General features: G+C 36.4%; 1 protein-coding gene across 47 annotated transcripts in view; it reads left to right on the forward strand.

Moving 5' to 3' along the window:
• RIMS2 (regulating synaptic membrane exocytosis 2) overlaps positions 1 to 16,579 on the forward strand; it is a 718,020-nt gene that overhangs the window by 447,444 nt on the left and 253,997 nt on the right. For all 47 annotated transcript variants that reach the window (XM_089336449.1, XM_089336431.1, XM_089336432.1 and 44 more), the window contains one exon: positions 7,623 to 7,739. In XM_089336449.1, the coding sequence (XP_089192575.1) occupies positions 7,623 to 7,739 (117 nt within the window). The remainder of the gene's footprint in view (positions 1 to 7,622; positions 7,740 to 16,579) is intronic.

Genomic DNA, 16,579 nt, shown 5'->3' on the forward strand with positions numbered 1-16,579 from the left:
TGAGAGATCTTCCATCTACTGTCACTTCCAAATAGCCACATCTACCAGGATTGAGGCAGGCCAAAATCAGAACCTGGAATTCCATCTGTGTCTTCCACATTGTTGATAGGGCTCACCCACTTGAGCCATGATACACTGCCTTCCTAGACACATTATAGCAGGGAGCACTCCAGTATGCACTGAATGATAATGCAAGCAGTGGCCTAACCTGCTGCACCACAATGTGGTCCTCTCCACACAGAACATTTCTATGGCCAGATGTATGTGTGGGTGTTTCCTCATTACAAGCAACTTTCCAACAGGCAAGCACAAAATTTCCTGTAATTCAATTCAATTCTGACATTATCTACCTGAGATAGTATCAAATCCTACAGATTTCAGTCCCAGAAAACTACCCTCAACTTAAGATGTCAGTCCCAAATCCTAGATTATTTGCTGTCTTTCTGATTAGTCAGATATAATTTGAGTTTCTCACAAACAGCTGCCTTGGCCTCAATACTTTTGAGGAAGGCTCTGAGAACTCAGGAAAGCAACCAAAGAAAATTTACAAAATAACAGCTGTAATACTTTACTATTAAAACTTTTCTATTAATAATAGCCTTGAATTTTACTATTAATGATAGCTAAATTTCCTAATTAAAGGTACAAACTGGCTAAATGGTTAAGAAAACAAACCCCAAGGATATTCTGCCAACAGCTTCACTTCAGCAATAGAGACACACCCTAATTGAAAGTGGAAAATGAAAAAAATTATCCCATGCAAATGGAAATCAGAAATGAGCAGCAGTAGCTACACTTATATCACATTGAAACTTTTTTTTTTTTAAAGATTCATTTGCTTAAAAGGCAGAATTAGAGAGGGAGAGAGAGGTGCTGCAGCTACTGGTTCACTCCCCAAATGGCCACAATGGCTGGGTCTGGGCAAGGCCAAAGCCATGAGTCAGGAGTGACCTCCAGTTTTCCCACGTGGGTGCAGGGGCCCAAGCACCTTGGCCATTCTCCGCTGCCTTCCAAGGCTTACCAGTAGGGAGCTTGATTGAAAGGGGAGCAGCTGGTACCTGAACCAGTGCCCACATCAGATGCTGGTGTGGCTGGCAGCAGCCCAACCTGTTATGCCACAATACCGGCCTCCTCATGAAAACTATAAGATCAAAACTAAAAAGAGACAAAGTAGGTCATTATATAACAATCAGGGACAATTCAACAAGAAGGTATAATTGTTGGAAATATATATGCATTTACATTCTAGAGCACCCAGTTTTAGAAAATAAACATTATTAGATTTAAAAGAAGAGCTAGGCTCTTGTATAATAACAGAAGGGTACTTCAATACTTAATTATCATCATTGGACAGATCATACAGAAAAAAGTCAACAGAGAAACATCAAAAAGTATTCTATGAGCCAACTGGCCCTAACAGACATTTGAAAAACACCTCGTCCTGCAACTGCAGAATATACATTGTTCTCATCAGCATGTGAAACATCCTATAGGAGATCATATATTGGTTCATAAATTTCAGCCAATTCAGAAAAATCTTAATCATATTATTTATCTTTTTTGACATCGGAATTAACTAGAAATCAACAAAATAAACTGTGTAAGTTAGATATATGGGTACTAAGCAACATGCTATTGAATAATAGCAGGTAATTGATGAAATCAAATGAGAAATTAGAAAATTTCTCAAAAACAAATGAAATGGAAACAACATGGCAAAATTTATAGGATAGAGCAAAAAGAGAACTCAGAGGGAAGTTTATTGCAAACAGGGCCCACATAAAGAAAATAGAAAGATTTCAAATAAATAACCAAATCATGGACCCTAAGAAACTAAAAAAGTAGGAATAAAGCAAACTGAAAATTAGTGTAAGGAAAGAAATAACAAGGATCATGCAAAAATAAATGAAAGAAATTAAAGATAATTTTTAAATGAGATGAAAAGAATGAGTTTTTGAAGACATAAGCAAAATTGGCAAACCTTTAACTAGATCAATGAAGAAAAAAGGGATGACCCAAATAAATACAGATGAAAAAGGAGACATTACAGTTGATACCACAGTAACATAAAGGATTGTAAGGAAGAGACAATTATGAACAATGATACACACCAACAAACGAGAAAGCTTGCAAAAAAAACTAGGTAAGTTTTGGGACACATATAACCTACAAAAATTGAACCCAGAATATACTAAAAACCTGCAGACCATTAATGAGTAATATGATTGAATCAGTAATAAAGTCTCCCAACAAAGAAAAGCCCAGGACCAAATGGCTTGATTGCTGAATTTTACTAAGCTTTTATGGAATAACTAACAGCAATTCTCTAACTATTCCAAAACAGTGAAAGGCAAGGAACTACTCCGAACTCATTCTATGAAGGCAGCATTATTTGGATGCCTAAATCAGACAAGAACACAAGAAAAAAGAATACCCAAATTTTCAGAAAACTACTACCCTTAATGCACGTAGATGCAAAAGTTCTTCACAAAATAATAAATAACAAATAAAATCTAACGGCATATCAGAAAGTTCATTCACTATGATCAAGTGGAATTTACCTCAGGAGTCAAGGAAAGTTCAACAAACAAATTCAAAACACATGTCACATCAACAGAATCAAGGCTAAAAAAATCATATGATTATCTTAATAAACACAGAAACAACATTCAATACAATTCAACAACTCTTCATGAAAAAAAAAAAAACTCCAAACAAATCAGATCTGAAAGGATTGCACTTTAACATAGTAAGTGCTATGTTTTATACACAGCATTGCAGTTGAATGTGAAAAAGTTGAAAGCATTTCCTCTATGAGCTGTAATAACACAATGGTGTCCACTCTTACTACTCCTAATCAATATGAAGTACTGGAATTATTAGCCAGAAAAATTAGGTAAGAGAAAGAAATAAATGACATGTAAGTTGAAAGGTAGGAATTCTCATCAGTTTGCAGATGATATAACTTTATATATAGAAAAGTCTAAAGATTCTACCAAAAGATAATTAGAACTGATGTACAAATTCAGTAAATTTGCTGGATAAATAATGAATATAAAAAATCAGTAGTATTTTTACACATCAGTAGCAAACTTGCCAGGAAATAAACCAGGAAAGCAGTCCCATTCAAAATAGCTTCAGACAAAACGAAACCCCAGGAATAAATTTAGCTATGAAAGTGGAAGGCCTACCCAATGAAAATTATAACACATCAATGAAAGAAATTGAAGAATAAATTTTTAAAAGCAGAGAGATTTGCCATGTTTATGGATTGGAAGAATTAATATTTTCTTAAATGACTGGATTACCCAAGTGATTTACAGATTCAATGCAAGTTCTATCAAAATATTAATGACATTCTTCATAGAAATAGAAAATGAAATTCTAAAATTTCTATGAAAGTATAAAAACTCTGTATGGCATAAAAATCTTGAGCAAAAAGAACAAAGCTGAGGGTTTTGTTTGTTTATTTAATTTTATTTTTTGACAGGCAGAGTTAGACAGTGAGAGAGAGAGAGAGAGAGACAGACAGACAGAAAGGTCTTCCTTCCGTTGGTTCACCCCCCAGATGGCTGCTACGGCCAGCGCTCTGTGCAGATCCAAAGCCAGGAGCCAGGTGCTTCCTCCTGGTCTCCCATGCAGGTGCAGGGCCCAAGCACTTGGGCCATCCTCCACTGCCGTCCCGGGCCACAGCAGACAGCTGGACTGGAAGAAGAGCAACTGGGACAGAACTGGCACCCCAACCGGGACTAGAACCCGATGTGCTGGTGCCGCAGGCGGAGGATTAGCCAAGTGAGCCATGGTTAAGCTGAGGGTATTGTAATACCTAATTTCAAAACATATTTCAGAACTATAGTAACCAAAATTGCAGAGTACTGGCATAAAAACAGACACATGGACTAATGGGCCAGAATAAAGTTAACAGAAAGAAACCCATACATCTACAGTCAACAAAATTTCCAAAGGTGCCAGGACATACATTGAAAAAATGACAGCCTTTTCAATAAATGGGGCTGGGGAACCTGAATATCCATACACAGAAAAATGAACCTTGATCCCTCCTTTTTATACTATATAAGAGTCAATTGAAAGTCCTTAGGAACCTAAGTGAAAGACTTGTGTAAGAGTCAATTGAAAGTCCTTAGGAACCTAAATGAAAGACCTGGAACTCTTAAACTACCTGATGAAAATATAAGGGAAACACTTTAAGATAACAGTATAGGCCATGGCTTTTTAGGAAAAGAATCCCAAAGCAGTGAGGGTGTTTAGCTTTGCAGTTAACATGCCCATTCCCATATGGGAATACTTAGGTTTAGTTCCAAACTTCAACTCCTGACTCCAGCTTCCTGCCAGTGCAGACCCTGGGAGGCAGCAGTGATGCCTTCAGTACTTGGATTCCTGCCTCTCACATGGGAGATTGGATTTTTCTCAGCACCTGGCTTTTAGCCCTGGCTGTTGTGAAATGCACCAGGGAATGGGAGCACTGACTCTTTCTGTCTTTGTCTCTGGCTTGCTCGCTCTCCCCCCACCCCCAGAATTTCTCCCTATATAGAATTAATAATTTAAAAAATGAATACAAAAGCACAAGCAACAAAAGCAAAAATAGACAAATGGAATTGTAACAAACTAAGAAGCTCACACACAACAAACATTCAACCAGGATGATGAGACAACCTACAAAATGGGAGAAATGTATTTGTAAACTACTCATCTGACAAAAGATAAAATATCCAGATTATATAAGGTACTCAAAGTACTCACAAACAAAAACAAAACCCAGATAATCCAATCAAAACATGAGTTAATGATCTGAATAGATGTTTCTCAAAAGAAGAAATACAAATAGCCATCAAATATATGAAAAAAAAATTGCTCAGTATCACTAGCTATCAGGGAAATTCAAGCCAAAATAACACATGTTTGGCAAGATGCTTGACAAATGAGAACTCTTATACCATATTGGTGGGACTACAAATTAGTACAACTATCGTATAGAACAGTATGGAGGTCCCTCAAAAAAGCGAAAAATAGATCTACTGTAATATCCAGTTATCTCACTTTTGGTCATATATGCAAATGGAATGAGATCTAAATCCTAGAGATAAGCCTGTAGTGTCATGTTTATTGCATCACTGTTCAAAATAGCCAAGATGGGCAATCATCTTCGGTGCCCATCTGTGGATGAATGGATAAAGAGAATGTGGTATATATACACAGTAGAATATATTTAACAATAAAAACAAATGAAATCCTGTCATTTGCAGCAAATGGATGAAACTGGGGACAGTTAAGAGAAATAAACCAAACTCAGAAATATATCAACCCTATGTTTCTTTTCATATGTGGATACCAAAAAAAAAGTTTATCTGAATACATTATATTGGCACAAGAGGCTGAGAAGGGACTGTGGGCAGGGGGAAGCGTAGAAGGACCATGGACAACAAATATCAAAACATAGAAGGAATAGTTGTAGTTTTCTATAGTACAGGGGCAGAGGATAATGTAGTCACAATAACCTGTTACATTTTTTATGAAGAAGTAGAAGAGAGGATTGTTCCATTTCCAGTCCAGATCCAAGTTCTTGCCTAGTGTGCCTGAGAAGGCAGCCAAAGATGGCCTAGTATTTGGGCCCCTGCTATCCTCATGTAAGACCAGGATGGAGTTTCTGGCTCCTGGCTTCAGCCTGTCCTACAACTGGCTGCTGTGGCCATTTGGGAGTGAACAATGGATTGAAGATTTTCTTTTTCTGTCTCTCCTCTCTCTATTGCTCTTTGAAGTAAATGAATAAATGAAAACCTAATATAATGAAAAAAATTTAAAACTTATATGAGAAATATATGTTCTCTGCTATGGCCTGGGAAAGCAGTGGAGGATGGCTCAAGTGCTTGGGCCCCTGCACTCACATGGGAGACCTGGAGGAAGATCCTGGCTCCTGGCTTCAGATCAGCTCAGCTCCAGCCATTGCGGCCAATGGGGAGTGAACCAGCTGATGGAAGACTCTCTCTCTCTCTCTCTATCTCTCTCTCTCTCTACCTCTCTACCTCTCTACCTCTCCTTCTATCTCTGTAACTCTGACTTTCAAATAAATAAATAAATCTTTAAAAAAAATAGTTGGCCAAAGGTCAGCTTACAAAAATGATTAATAGCTAGCTAGAAAATATAATAAGACATAAAGCCGTATTCTCAAAAGAAACATAAAGTACAAATTAGCTAAAAATTTATGGCTCTTTTAAAAGAAAAATGTAAAATTCCTGATAAAGAGTAAAAGAGAAATATACCCTTTTCATGGGTAAAATGACTTAATGTGATAAAGAAATCGTTCTCCACAAATTAAATAATAAAGCTAATACAACATTAATCAAAGTTCAATATACAATTTTTAAAAACTTGACATCATTCTAAAATTTATATGGAGGGATAAAAAACACACAAATGATTAAATCAGTTTTGAAAAGGCAGAAGAAAATTTACCACCATTCCATAGTAATATATATATTGAATATCAGGTAATACTATATAAATATATAATTTGCATTTTAATTTATATAACTTTTGTGAGCTTAATATATGTTGATTAAGTTGGCCTCACAAGTTAATATGGAAATGATGGGTTGGAAGAAATAGGAAAGTTAGCTCACCAAGTGGAATAAAATTTTAAAAAATTGAATTTCTACTTTTTGTCCTGTATCTTGAGACACCATGGTCTTAATTACATTTTATCAGGCTGCTATGTCATGGTGGATGATGTAAGGGTTGAAGCAGAAGACAACTTAGGTGATTATAGTTACAGTATATTCAGGAAGATTATTGTTCTAGGATGCTCCCAAGGGAGATTGTGAGAAGTAGGCATAGTTTGAGTTGTTCTCTTCTACTGTAAGTTTTTCCAACCACCTAGGAGACACCTCACACATCCCCATTCCTATACCCTTGTAAAAAAGCATTGAACTCATTTTCTCCACACAAATCTACTCATACTCCTCCTGTACATTGTATCATTGAGTGTCACTAGTAGAGATCTGAGAGTCATCATTAATAACTTTGATATTCTTTTTTTTTTTAAAGATTTACTTATTTACTCAAAAGTCAGAGTTACACAGAGAGAGGAGAGGCAGAGAGAGAGAGAGGTCTTCCATCCTATGGCTCACTCCCCAGATGGCCACAATGGCTGGAGCTGGGCTGATCTGAAGCCAGGAACCAGGAGCTTCTTCCAGGTCTCCCACACGGGTGCAGGTGCCTAAGGAGTTGGGGCCATCTTCTACTGCTTTCCCAGGCCAGAGAGCTGGATCGGAAGTGCAGCAGCCAGGTCTCGAACTTGCGCCCATATGGGTTGCCGGTGCTTCAGGCCAGGGTGTTAACCCACTGCTCCACAGCGCTGGCCGCGATATTCTTTTTTTATCCCTGTTGATAATACTTAATTTAGGCCTTTTAATGTTGTGTTTCTATTATACTAGCAATCTCCTTGCTTAATGAAAGTCACACCATTAGCCACGGGTACACACAAAAAAAGGTTGACTCGACATTACAGTGGCTATCTTTTTCTACTCTCTTTTTTTAATAAACCTCATTTTCTACTGTATATTATCGTGGCTTACTAAGGTATTTAATGGATATTGCTGTTTTAGTCGGAATGTAGAACTGGGACTTCGAGGGACCCGCACAGCTAGTGGACATTATAATACAATTAGCCGAATGGATAGACATCGCGTCATGGATGACCACTATTCTTCAGATAGAGACAGGTAAATATGATTATATACTATTAGTCCTTATTATAGTTACTGTCTTCTGGAAGGTGTTACCATGAAATGTTTTTAGATATTCCTTTATCATAGTTTCTAAAACCACATTTTTCCATTATAGTGCCCACAATCTTTCTTAGGACTACAACATTGTTAAACACATACACACACACACACATACACACACATACACACACACACAACCTTTTCTTTTGTGAGGAAGAAACAAAAACATTTTGCTTTTGCAGTTGTGGTCCTTTTTAAAATCAAACTAGCAAGTGAATTTGCGCAAAAGATTATAATGACATTGGTAACAAAATTTTGAAGTTTTATTATTTTACCTTGTTCATAACCAATTATTACTTATAAAAATATTTTTCTGGGACAGTAGATTTTAGTCTTTTACATTCCTCAAGGAAATCAGTGTGCCTTTTCTTATATAGAAAGAGTCTAGCTTATTTAGGAAACAATTTATCATGATTCATGAAAGAGGTTTTTCCTCATGGCTTTCTGTAAACATTTTAAGCATCTTAAACAATCATGTTTGTTGATTGCTATATTTGGAAGCATTCTCTGAAGTTGCTTCACTAAATGTGACAAACTTGAAACTATTAGAATGCATTACATGAATTGCTACTATTTTTTTAAATTAAAGCATATCCATTCTAATTCATTACATATGAAATGAGTGCTATGATATTTTCTCCAAACTATCAAATGCATGTGAGATTAGGAGAGAAAGCTTAATTTATTGTTCAAAGAATATGATGATATAATGAGGGAATTCAGATGTCTTTTTTATGACTCCCAAACCAAGAACTTTGGAATGAAATTATGTGAAAAATTACTGTCAGTATAAATTTAGTTGTTGTGTCTAAATCAAGGGTATTATTCAGTGCATGCTTATAGTGTCTCTGTGTTTTAGTATGTTTCACCAAAAGAAGAGATAGACCCGATCTTAGTGTTCAGTAGTGTCAAAAAAGAATTGACTTTTGTGCTTGAATTCTAAAAAGAATTATGAAGTTATTAAATTAATATAAATGACAGTGTCACATTTTGAAGTAGTTTTTTTAATTAGCTGAAACTTTTCGTAGTGCTCTCCAATTTAGTGATAATTATAGACATGCTACCTATAAAAAGTGGTGCTTATCAAAAACAAAAATGATGAAAGAAGGATAACTATGTTATCAAGATTAGGAATTGGAGAAAGCAATGTTAGGTCAGTTGGTTATGTAAGCATTTTGATGAGCTTGGTCATATCTGGAAATTATTTATATTGCAAGTCATAAACTTCTTGTTCATTGAAGATTTGTTAGTGGGAATGATGGAAAAGTCAGATATGACTTTAAACTTCCTTAAACTTATATAAAGTTTTCTTCCAATGAAAAATAGATCTTTCATTTTCTCTGAAGACAAATGATTATGGTCCAAATTTTATAGAAAGGAATAGAATAAAATTAACCTTTATAACTGTACTCACAAACAAAACTAATTACTATCATATCAAACACATAATATTTTAAGAAATGAACATAGGTTTGGTAACAATGAAATTTGCTGTTAAAGTCTAGATGATTAATACTTATATTTGTTAATATAGTCATATCAGGGATATCCTGTGGCATGCATATTTATTTCTACTCAAATTTATGTCTATAATTGAAATATCTTTTTTTCTTTATGACATCAGTTAGGCAAAATGTTAAAACAATTTACCTCATTCATCTCTAAAAGTTTTAGGTAAATTAATCCATGTGGTTTCATTATTCTTTTAGAGTGTTGATTGCTGAATCACAATTACCCTTAATTCAGAGCTGTCTTATCCTTGTTCTTTTAGAAAAAAGTAAAACAGAAATTCATTTAAATAGAAATATAAAATAATTACTGGTATTATTTTTGATTGTTTTTGTAATAATTATTCACTAGATGAGGAATCAAAAGGTACACTATTATTCCTATATGTATCTATAATGTTATTAAGCAGTAGTTCCTTAATTTCTGTTGTACCATAACATTCTAAAAGATTTTCAGTAATAAAATCAGTGTGAAGGCATTATCACTTTAATGTACAATTTAGAAGCTAAGAATGCTCTAGAACTTTTTCAGTGAATTTTTTTGAATAGCATTTTATAGTCAATCAGCACCACTGATTAAAAAGCTCAACTGAGAATCTGCCTTGGAATAGTAAGTATAATTTAGGTATTTTAAGAGATATTCTGACTTTATTGTTAGTAAGAATATATGCATTTGAATAGACTAGTATATTATTCAATCACGTGATTTGGAATCAAGTGCTATTGGTTTTGAATTTAGGATTTTTAAATCTAGCTAAATGTAGTTTTATGAGAATTATTCTGATACTTGATTTCAATAATTATAATATTAATACCAACTTTATAAGATTGAGCCAGTGACTATAACTATATAGGATGTATTCAAAATACATGTGCTACCCTTAATATTTGGAAAGAATCTTTTGTTTTCCAAATAACTTACATTTAGACTGCACAGTCATTAAACAAAACAAACCAATAACCAAAATCAAAGAAATCAATCAATTGAAGAGTTTTTTAAAAAAAGTTTTATAGAGAATGTGGGATATGAGTTGTACCTTAAAAACTAGGGATGCATATTCAGAAGAAGAGCAAACATAAAGGAACAGAATATCTCTATATATCATAGAGACCCAGCATAAAGAATGAAGAATTGGGGATATGTGTGTTAGCAAATTGTGTGTGAATACAGTGGCTTTTTTTCCTTCATAACGTTTTTCCTTGTAATTTTTGTTTACCAAGAAACCTTTTAATACTTCATGCTTTTGATATATACAAATTTAGGACAATAGTGATTTTTCCCACCCTGTCATCTCTCCGGCTGGCAATCCTACCCTTCTTCCTCTTTCCTCTTCTATACCATTCTTATTTTTTAATTTTTTTTTTACTCCTAAGTTTACTACTCAGAAAGCTCCAAAAAAAGTAAAGATAGCTTAGGCTTTGCCATTGTTATCCTCCAATACTATGGAAAAAAATATTCTTGATACTGCTGTGATTGGAGGAAGTGTGGACACTGGAGGAAAATTCTGGTCAATAGGCGTGGCTGTGCCTGGCAGTGGGCATGTGTTTGTATCATTACCAGTGTACTTGACTGCTGTCCACAAAGCAGCGCTTCAGAAACTCAAGGCCTCTACTTTCCATCAAACTCTTCTTTTGTCACCTGCTCTCTAGGGCCCCAAGCTCCCTCTGTAGCATTTTTTTCTTTTCCTTAAGTAGTGTTTACATGAATGTCTTAACAGTTAAGCTTCATTAGATATTTATGTCTTAACATAAGTTCCTTTACTAGAGTCTTTGCATGTGTCTGACAGATGAAGGCAGGTTGAGTGGGTAAGAGGAGAGCAGATGATCAATGTAATGGAGAATCACCAAAAATAAATGTCCATTTCTGCTGTTTTAGTGTTCTTTTTTTTTTTTTTTTTTTTTTGACAGGCAGAGTGGACAGTGAGAGAGAGAGACAGAGAGAAAGGTCTTCCTTTTTGCCGTTGGTTCACCCTCCAATAGCCGCCGCGGCCAGCACGCTGTTGCCGGCGCACCGCGCTGATCCGATGCAGGAGCCAGGTACTTATCCTGGTCTCCCATGGGGTGCAGGGCCCAAGCACCTGGGCCATCCTCCACTGCACTCCCTGGCCACAGCAGAGAGCTGGCCTGGAAGAGGGGCAACCGGGACAGAATCTGGCGCCCCAACCGGGACTAGAACCCGGTGTGCCGGCGCCGCTAGGCGGAGGATTGGCCTAGTGAGCCGCGGCGCCGGCCTTAGTGTTCTTTTTTTTTAAACTTTTGTTTAATGAATATAAATTTCCAAAGTACAGCTTATGGATTACAATGGCTCCCCCCGCCACAACTTCCCTCCCACCCGCAACCCTCCCCTTTCCCACTCCCTCTCCCCTTCCATTCATATCAAGATTCATTTTCAATTCTCTTTATATACAGAAGATCAGTTTAGCATATATAAAATAAAGATTTCAACAGTTTGCATGCACACAGAAACATAAAGTGAAAAATACTGTTTGAGTACTAGTTATAGCATTAAATCACAATGTACAGCACATTAAGGACAGAGATCCTACATGAGGAGTAAGTGCACAGTGACTCCTGTTGTTGACTTAACAAATTGACACTCTTGTTTATGGCATCAGTAATCACCCTAGGCTCTTGTCATGAGCTGCCAAGGCTATGGAAGTCTTTTGAGTTCACCGACTCTGATCATATTTAGATAAGGTCGTAGTCACAGTGGAAGTTCTCTCCTCCCTTCAGAGAAAGGTACCTCCTTCTTTGATGACCTGTTCTTTCCACTGGGATCTCACTCGCGGAGATCTCCCCTGGTATGTTTCTAACTCTGCCGTTTGGGGCAAGTCAGCTTGAGCATGTCCCGAATTGCACATCTCTTCCCTCTCTTATTCCCTCTCTTATATAACAGCAATCACTTTTCAGTTAAGTTTCAACACCTAAGAATAACTGTGTATTATTTTTTAATTTTTAACAAGGATGCAGTTGCAATTAACTTTATGGCCCTAAGATAAACCCTATACTAAGTAAAGAGTTCAACAAATAGTATGAAAAAAAAAAAATAAACTGTTTCACAGTAGTCGTGACAAGGGCTGTTCAAAAACATTGCATCTCAAAGTGCCAGTTTCACTTCTATAGATTTTCTTTTATGTACTCTATAGTTACCACAGATCAGGGAGAACATATGATATTTGTCCCTTTGAGACTGGGTTATTTCACTAAGTATAAGGGTTTCCAGTTACATCCATTTTGTTGCAAAAGACAGGATTTCTTATTTTTTTTTACCATTATGTAGTATTCAATGGTGAACACATACCATAATTTCTTTGTCCAGTCTTCACTTCATAGACATCTGGGTTGATTCCATATTTTAGCTATTGTGGATTGACTTGCAATAAACATGGGGTACAGCTAACTCTTTCATATGCTCACTTCAGTTCCCTTGAGTAAATTCCCAGTGGTTGGATGGCTGGGGCATATGGTAGGTCTGTATTCAGATTGCTGAGATATCTCCATACTGTCTTCCACAATGGCTTTACTAGTTTACATTCCCACCAAGAGTATATTAGGATACCTTTTTCCCCACATCCTTGCCAGCATTTGTTGTTTGTTGATTTCTGTATAAAATCCATTCTAATTGGGGTAAGGTGAAATCACATGTGGTTTTGATTTGCATTTTCCTAATGGCTAATGATTCTTAGCATTTTTTCATGTATCTGCTTGCCATTTGAATTTCCTCTTTTGAAAAATGTCCATTTCTTAACTGGATTGTTTGTTGTTTTATTGTTGAGTTTCTTGAGCTCTGTATAGATTTTGGATATTGATCCTTTATCAGTTGCATAGTTTGCAAATATTTTCTCCCATTCTGTCTGTTGCCTCTTCACAATGTTGAGTGTTTCTTTTGTAGTGCAGAAGCTTCTCAATTTGATGTGATCTTATATGTTAATTTTGGCTTTGATTGCCTGTGCTTCAGGGTTCTTTTCCAAGAAGTCTTTGCCTATGCCAACATATTGCTGGTTTTCCCCAATATTCTCTAATGATTTGATGGTATTGGGTCATAGATTTAGGACTTTGATTCATTTTGAGTGGATTTTTGTGTAAGATGTTTGCTAGGAACCTTACTTCATATTTTTGCATGCAGAGATCCAGTTTTTGCAGCAGTATATGTTGAAGAGACTATCTTTGCTTCCGGGGATTGACTTTATTTCCTTTTTCAAAGATACTTGGTTGTAGATGTGTGGATTGATATCAGGAGTTTTTATTCAGTTCCAATGGACTTCCCATCTTGGTTTCTTTTTGCAGGTACCAGGCTGGATTTTTTTTTTTTTTTTTTTTTTTGGACAGGCAGAGTTAGACAGTGAGAGAGAGAGACAGAGAGAAAGTTCTTCCTTTTTTCCATTGGTTCACCCTGCCAGTAGCTGCTGTGGCCTGTGCGCTGCGGCTGGTGCACCATGCTGATCTGAAGCCAGGAGCCAGGTGCTTCTCCTGGTCTCCCATGGGGTGCAGGGCCCAAGCACTTGGGCCATCCTCTACTGCATTCCTGGGCCACAGCAGAGAGCTGGCCTGGAAGAGGAGCAACCGGGACAGAATCCGGCAGCCCAACCGGGACTAGAACCTGGTGTGCTGGCACTGCAGACAGAGGATTAGCCTAGTGAGCCGCGGCGCTGGCCAAGGCTGTTTTGATTACAACTGCCCTGTAATATGTATGGAAATCTGGTACTGTGATGTTTCCCACTTTATTTTTGTTGTATAAGATTGATTTAGCTATTTGGGGTCTCTTGTTTCTATATGAATTTCAGCATTGTGTTTTCTAGATCTGAGAAGAATGTCCTTGGCATTTTGATTTATTGGAAATTGCACTGAATTTGTAAATTGCTTTTGGTAGTATGGACATTTTGATCATACTGATTCTTCCAATCCTAGAACATTGAAGATTCTTCCAATATTTGGCTTCTTTTATTTTTTTCTTTTGTGCTTCATAATATTTTTCATTGAAGTTACTGACATCCTGGGTTAAATTTATTCCAAGATATTTAAAGTTTTGTAGCTATTGTGAATGCAATTGATCTTAAAATTTCTTTTTCAGCCATGGCATTATCTGTGTTTACAAAGGCTATTGGTTTTTATATGTTGATTTTATATCCTGCCACTTTACCAAACTCTTATGCATTCCAGTACTCTCTTGGTGGAGTCTTTTGGATCCCCTATATATAAAATCATGTCATCTGAAAATGGGGATAGTTTGACTTCCTGCCTTCCAATTTGTATACCTTTGATTTCTTTTTCTTGCCTAATGTCTTTGGCTAAATCATCCAGTACTCTATTGAAAAGTAATGGTGAGATTGGGCTTCCTTGTTTGGTTTCAGATCTTTGGGGTAATGCTTCCAATATTTGCCCATTCAGTAAGACACTGGCTATGGTTTTGTCATAAATTGCTACAATTGTGTTGAGGAATATTCCCTCTAGACCCAATTTGCTTAAGGTTTTCATCATGAAAGGATGCTGTATTTTATCAGTGGCTTTCTCTGCATCTACTGAGATAATCATATGGTTTTGGTTCTTCAGTTTGTTGATGTGATGTATCACATTAATTGATTTGCAAATATTAAACCATCCCTACATACCAGGTATAAATCCCACATGGTGTGGGTGAATGATCTTTCTGATGTGTTGTTGGATTTGATTGGCTATTATTTTATTGAAGATTGTTACATCTATGTTCATCAGGGAATTTGTTCTATAGTTCTCTTTCTCTGTTGTATTTTTTTTAGTTTAGGTTGTATCTTTTTCTAGAGGGAATTTTGGAGGATTTTGAATAGCTTGAGAAGAATTGGAATTAATTCTTCTTTAAATGCCTGGTAGAATTCAACAGTAAAGCCAATGGGCTTTTCTTTGTTGGAATGGTCTTTATTATTGATTCAATCTCCATCTTGATGATTGGTCTGTAATGGTTTTCTGTATCTTCATGGTTCTATTTTGGTAGGTTGCATGTGTCTAGGAATCTATCCATTTGTTCTCAGTTTCCCAATTTGTTCACATACAGTTCTTTGTAGTAATTCCTAGTGATCTTTTATTTCTGTTTTATCTGTTTTTACTTCTTTCATCTCTGATTTTATTCATTTGGGTATTCTTCCTCTTTTTTTTTGGTTAGTTGAACCAATAGTATATCATTTTTTAATTTTTTTCAAAAAATCCAGCTCTTCATTTCACTAATCTTTTGTATTTTTTTGTTTCAATTTTGTTTATTCCCTAATTTTAAATATTTCTTTTCTCCTACTAATTTTGGGTTTTGTTGTTGTTTTTCTAGGTCCTTAAGATAAATTGATAGTTCATTTATTTTGTGCCTTTCCAATTTCTTGATGTAGTCACCAACTTCCCTCTTAACACTGCTTTTGGTGTATCCTGTAAGTTTAATATGTTGTATTGTCAGCTTCATTCATCTCTGGAAGTTTTTTTATTTCTCTTCTGATTTTTTTCTGTGACCCACTGTTCATTCAGGAGCATGTTGTTCAGTATCCATGTGTTTGCATATGTTCTAGAGATTCTTTTTTTTAATTAATTATTTATTTATTTGATAGACAGAATTTCAGAGAGAGAGAGAGAGAGGGAGGGAGGGAGGGAAGGAGGGAGGGAGAGAGAATCAGAGACAGAGACAGAGGTCTTTCATCCACTGGTTCACTCCCCAAATGCCTATAATGACCGGAGCTGGGCCATTCTGAAGCCAGGAGCCAGGAGTTTCTTCTGGCTCTTCCATGTGGCTGCAGGGGCCTAAATACTTGGACCATCCTCCACTGCTTTCCCAGGATCAGAAATAATGAGCTAGAACTGGAATTCTGGCACTATAGGCAGAGGCTTAAGCCACTATACCAGAGTGCTGGTCCTAGAGATTCTTGAATTGTTAATTGCCAGCTTCATTCCATTGTGATCAGAAAATATGCAGAATACAATGGCTTTTTCACTAACTGTATTGGATGAAAAATAATACTATTTGATTTTTTTCTTTAAAGATTTATCTATTTGAAAAGCAGGGTTCCAGAGAGAGAGGGAAACACACACACACACACACACACACACACACACAGAGGGAGAGAGAGAAGGAGAGGGAGAGGGAGAGGGAGAGAGAGACATCTTCCCTCCACTGGCTCACTCCCCAAATGTCCACAACAACCCAGATTGTGCCAGGCCAAAGCCAGGAGTCTGGAATTCTATCCTGGTGTTCCATGTTTGGCAGGGTTCCAAGTACTTGGTCCATCTTCAGTTACCTTACCAGGCACATTAGCA

This window comes from Oryctolagus cuniculus, chromosome 6, assembly GCF_051225735.1.
Source record: "Oryctolagus cuniculus isolate XC-2025 breed Fujian yellow rabbit chromosome 6, ASM5122573v1, whole genome shotgun sequence".
In the NCBI taxonomy this organism is placed as follows: Eukaryota; Metazoa; Chordata; class Mammalia; order Lagomorpha; family Leporidae; genus Oryctolagus; species Oryctolagus cuniculus.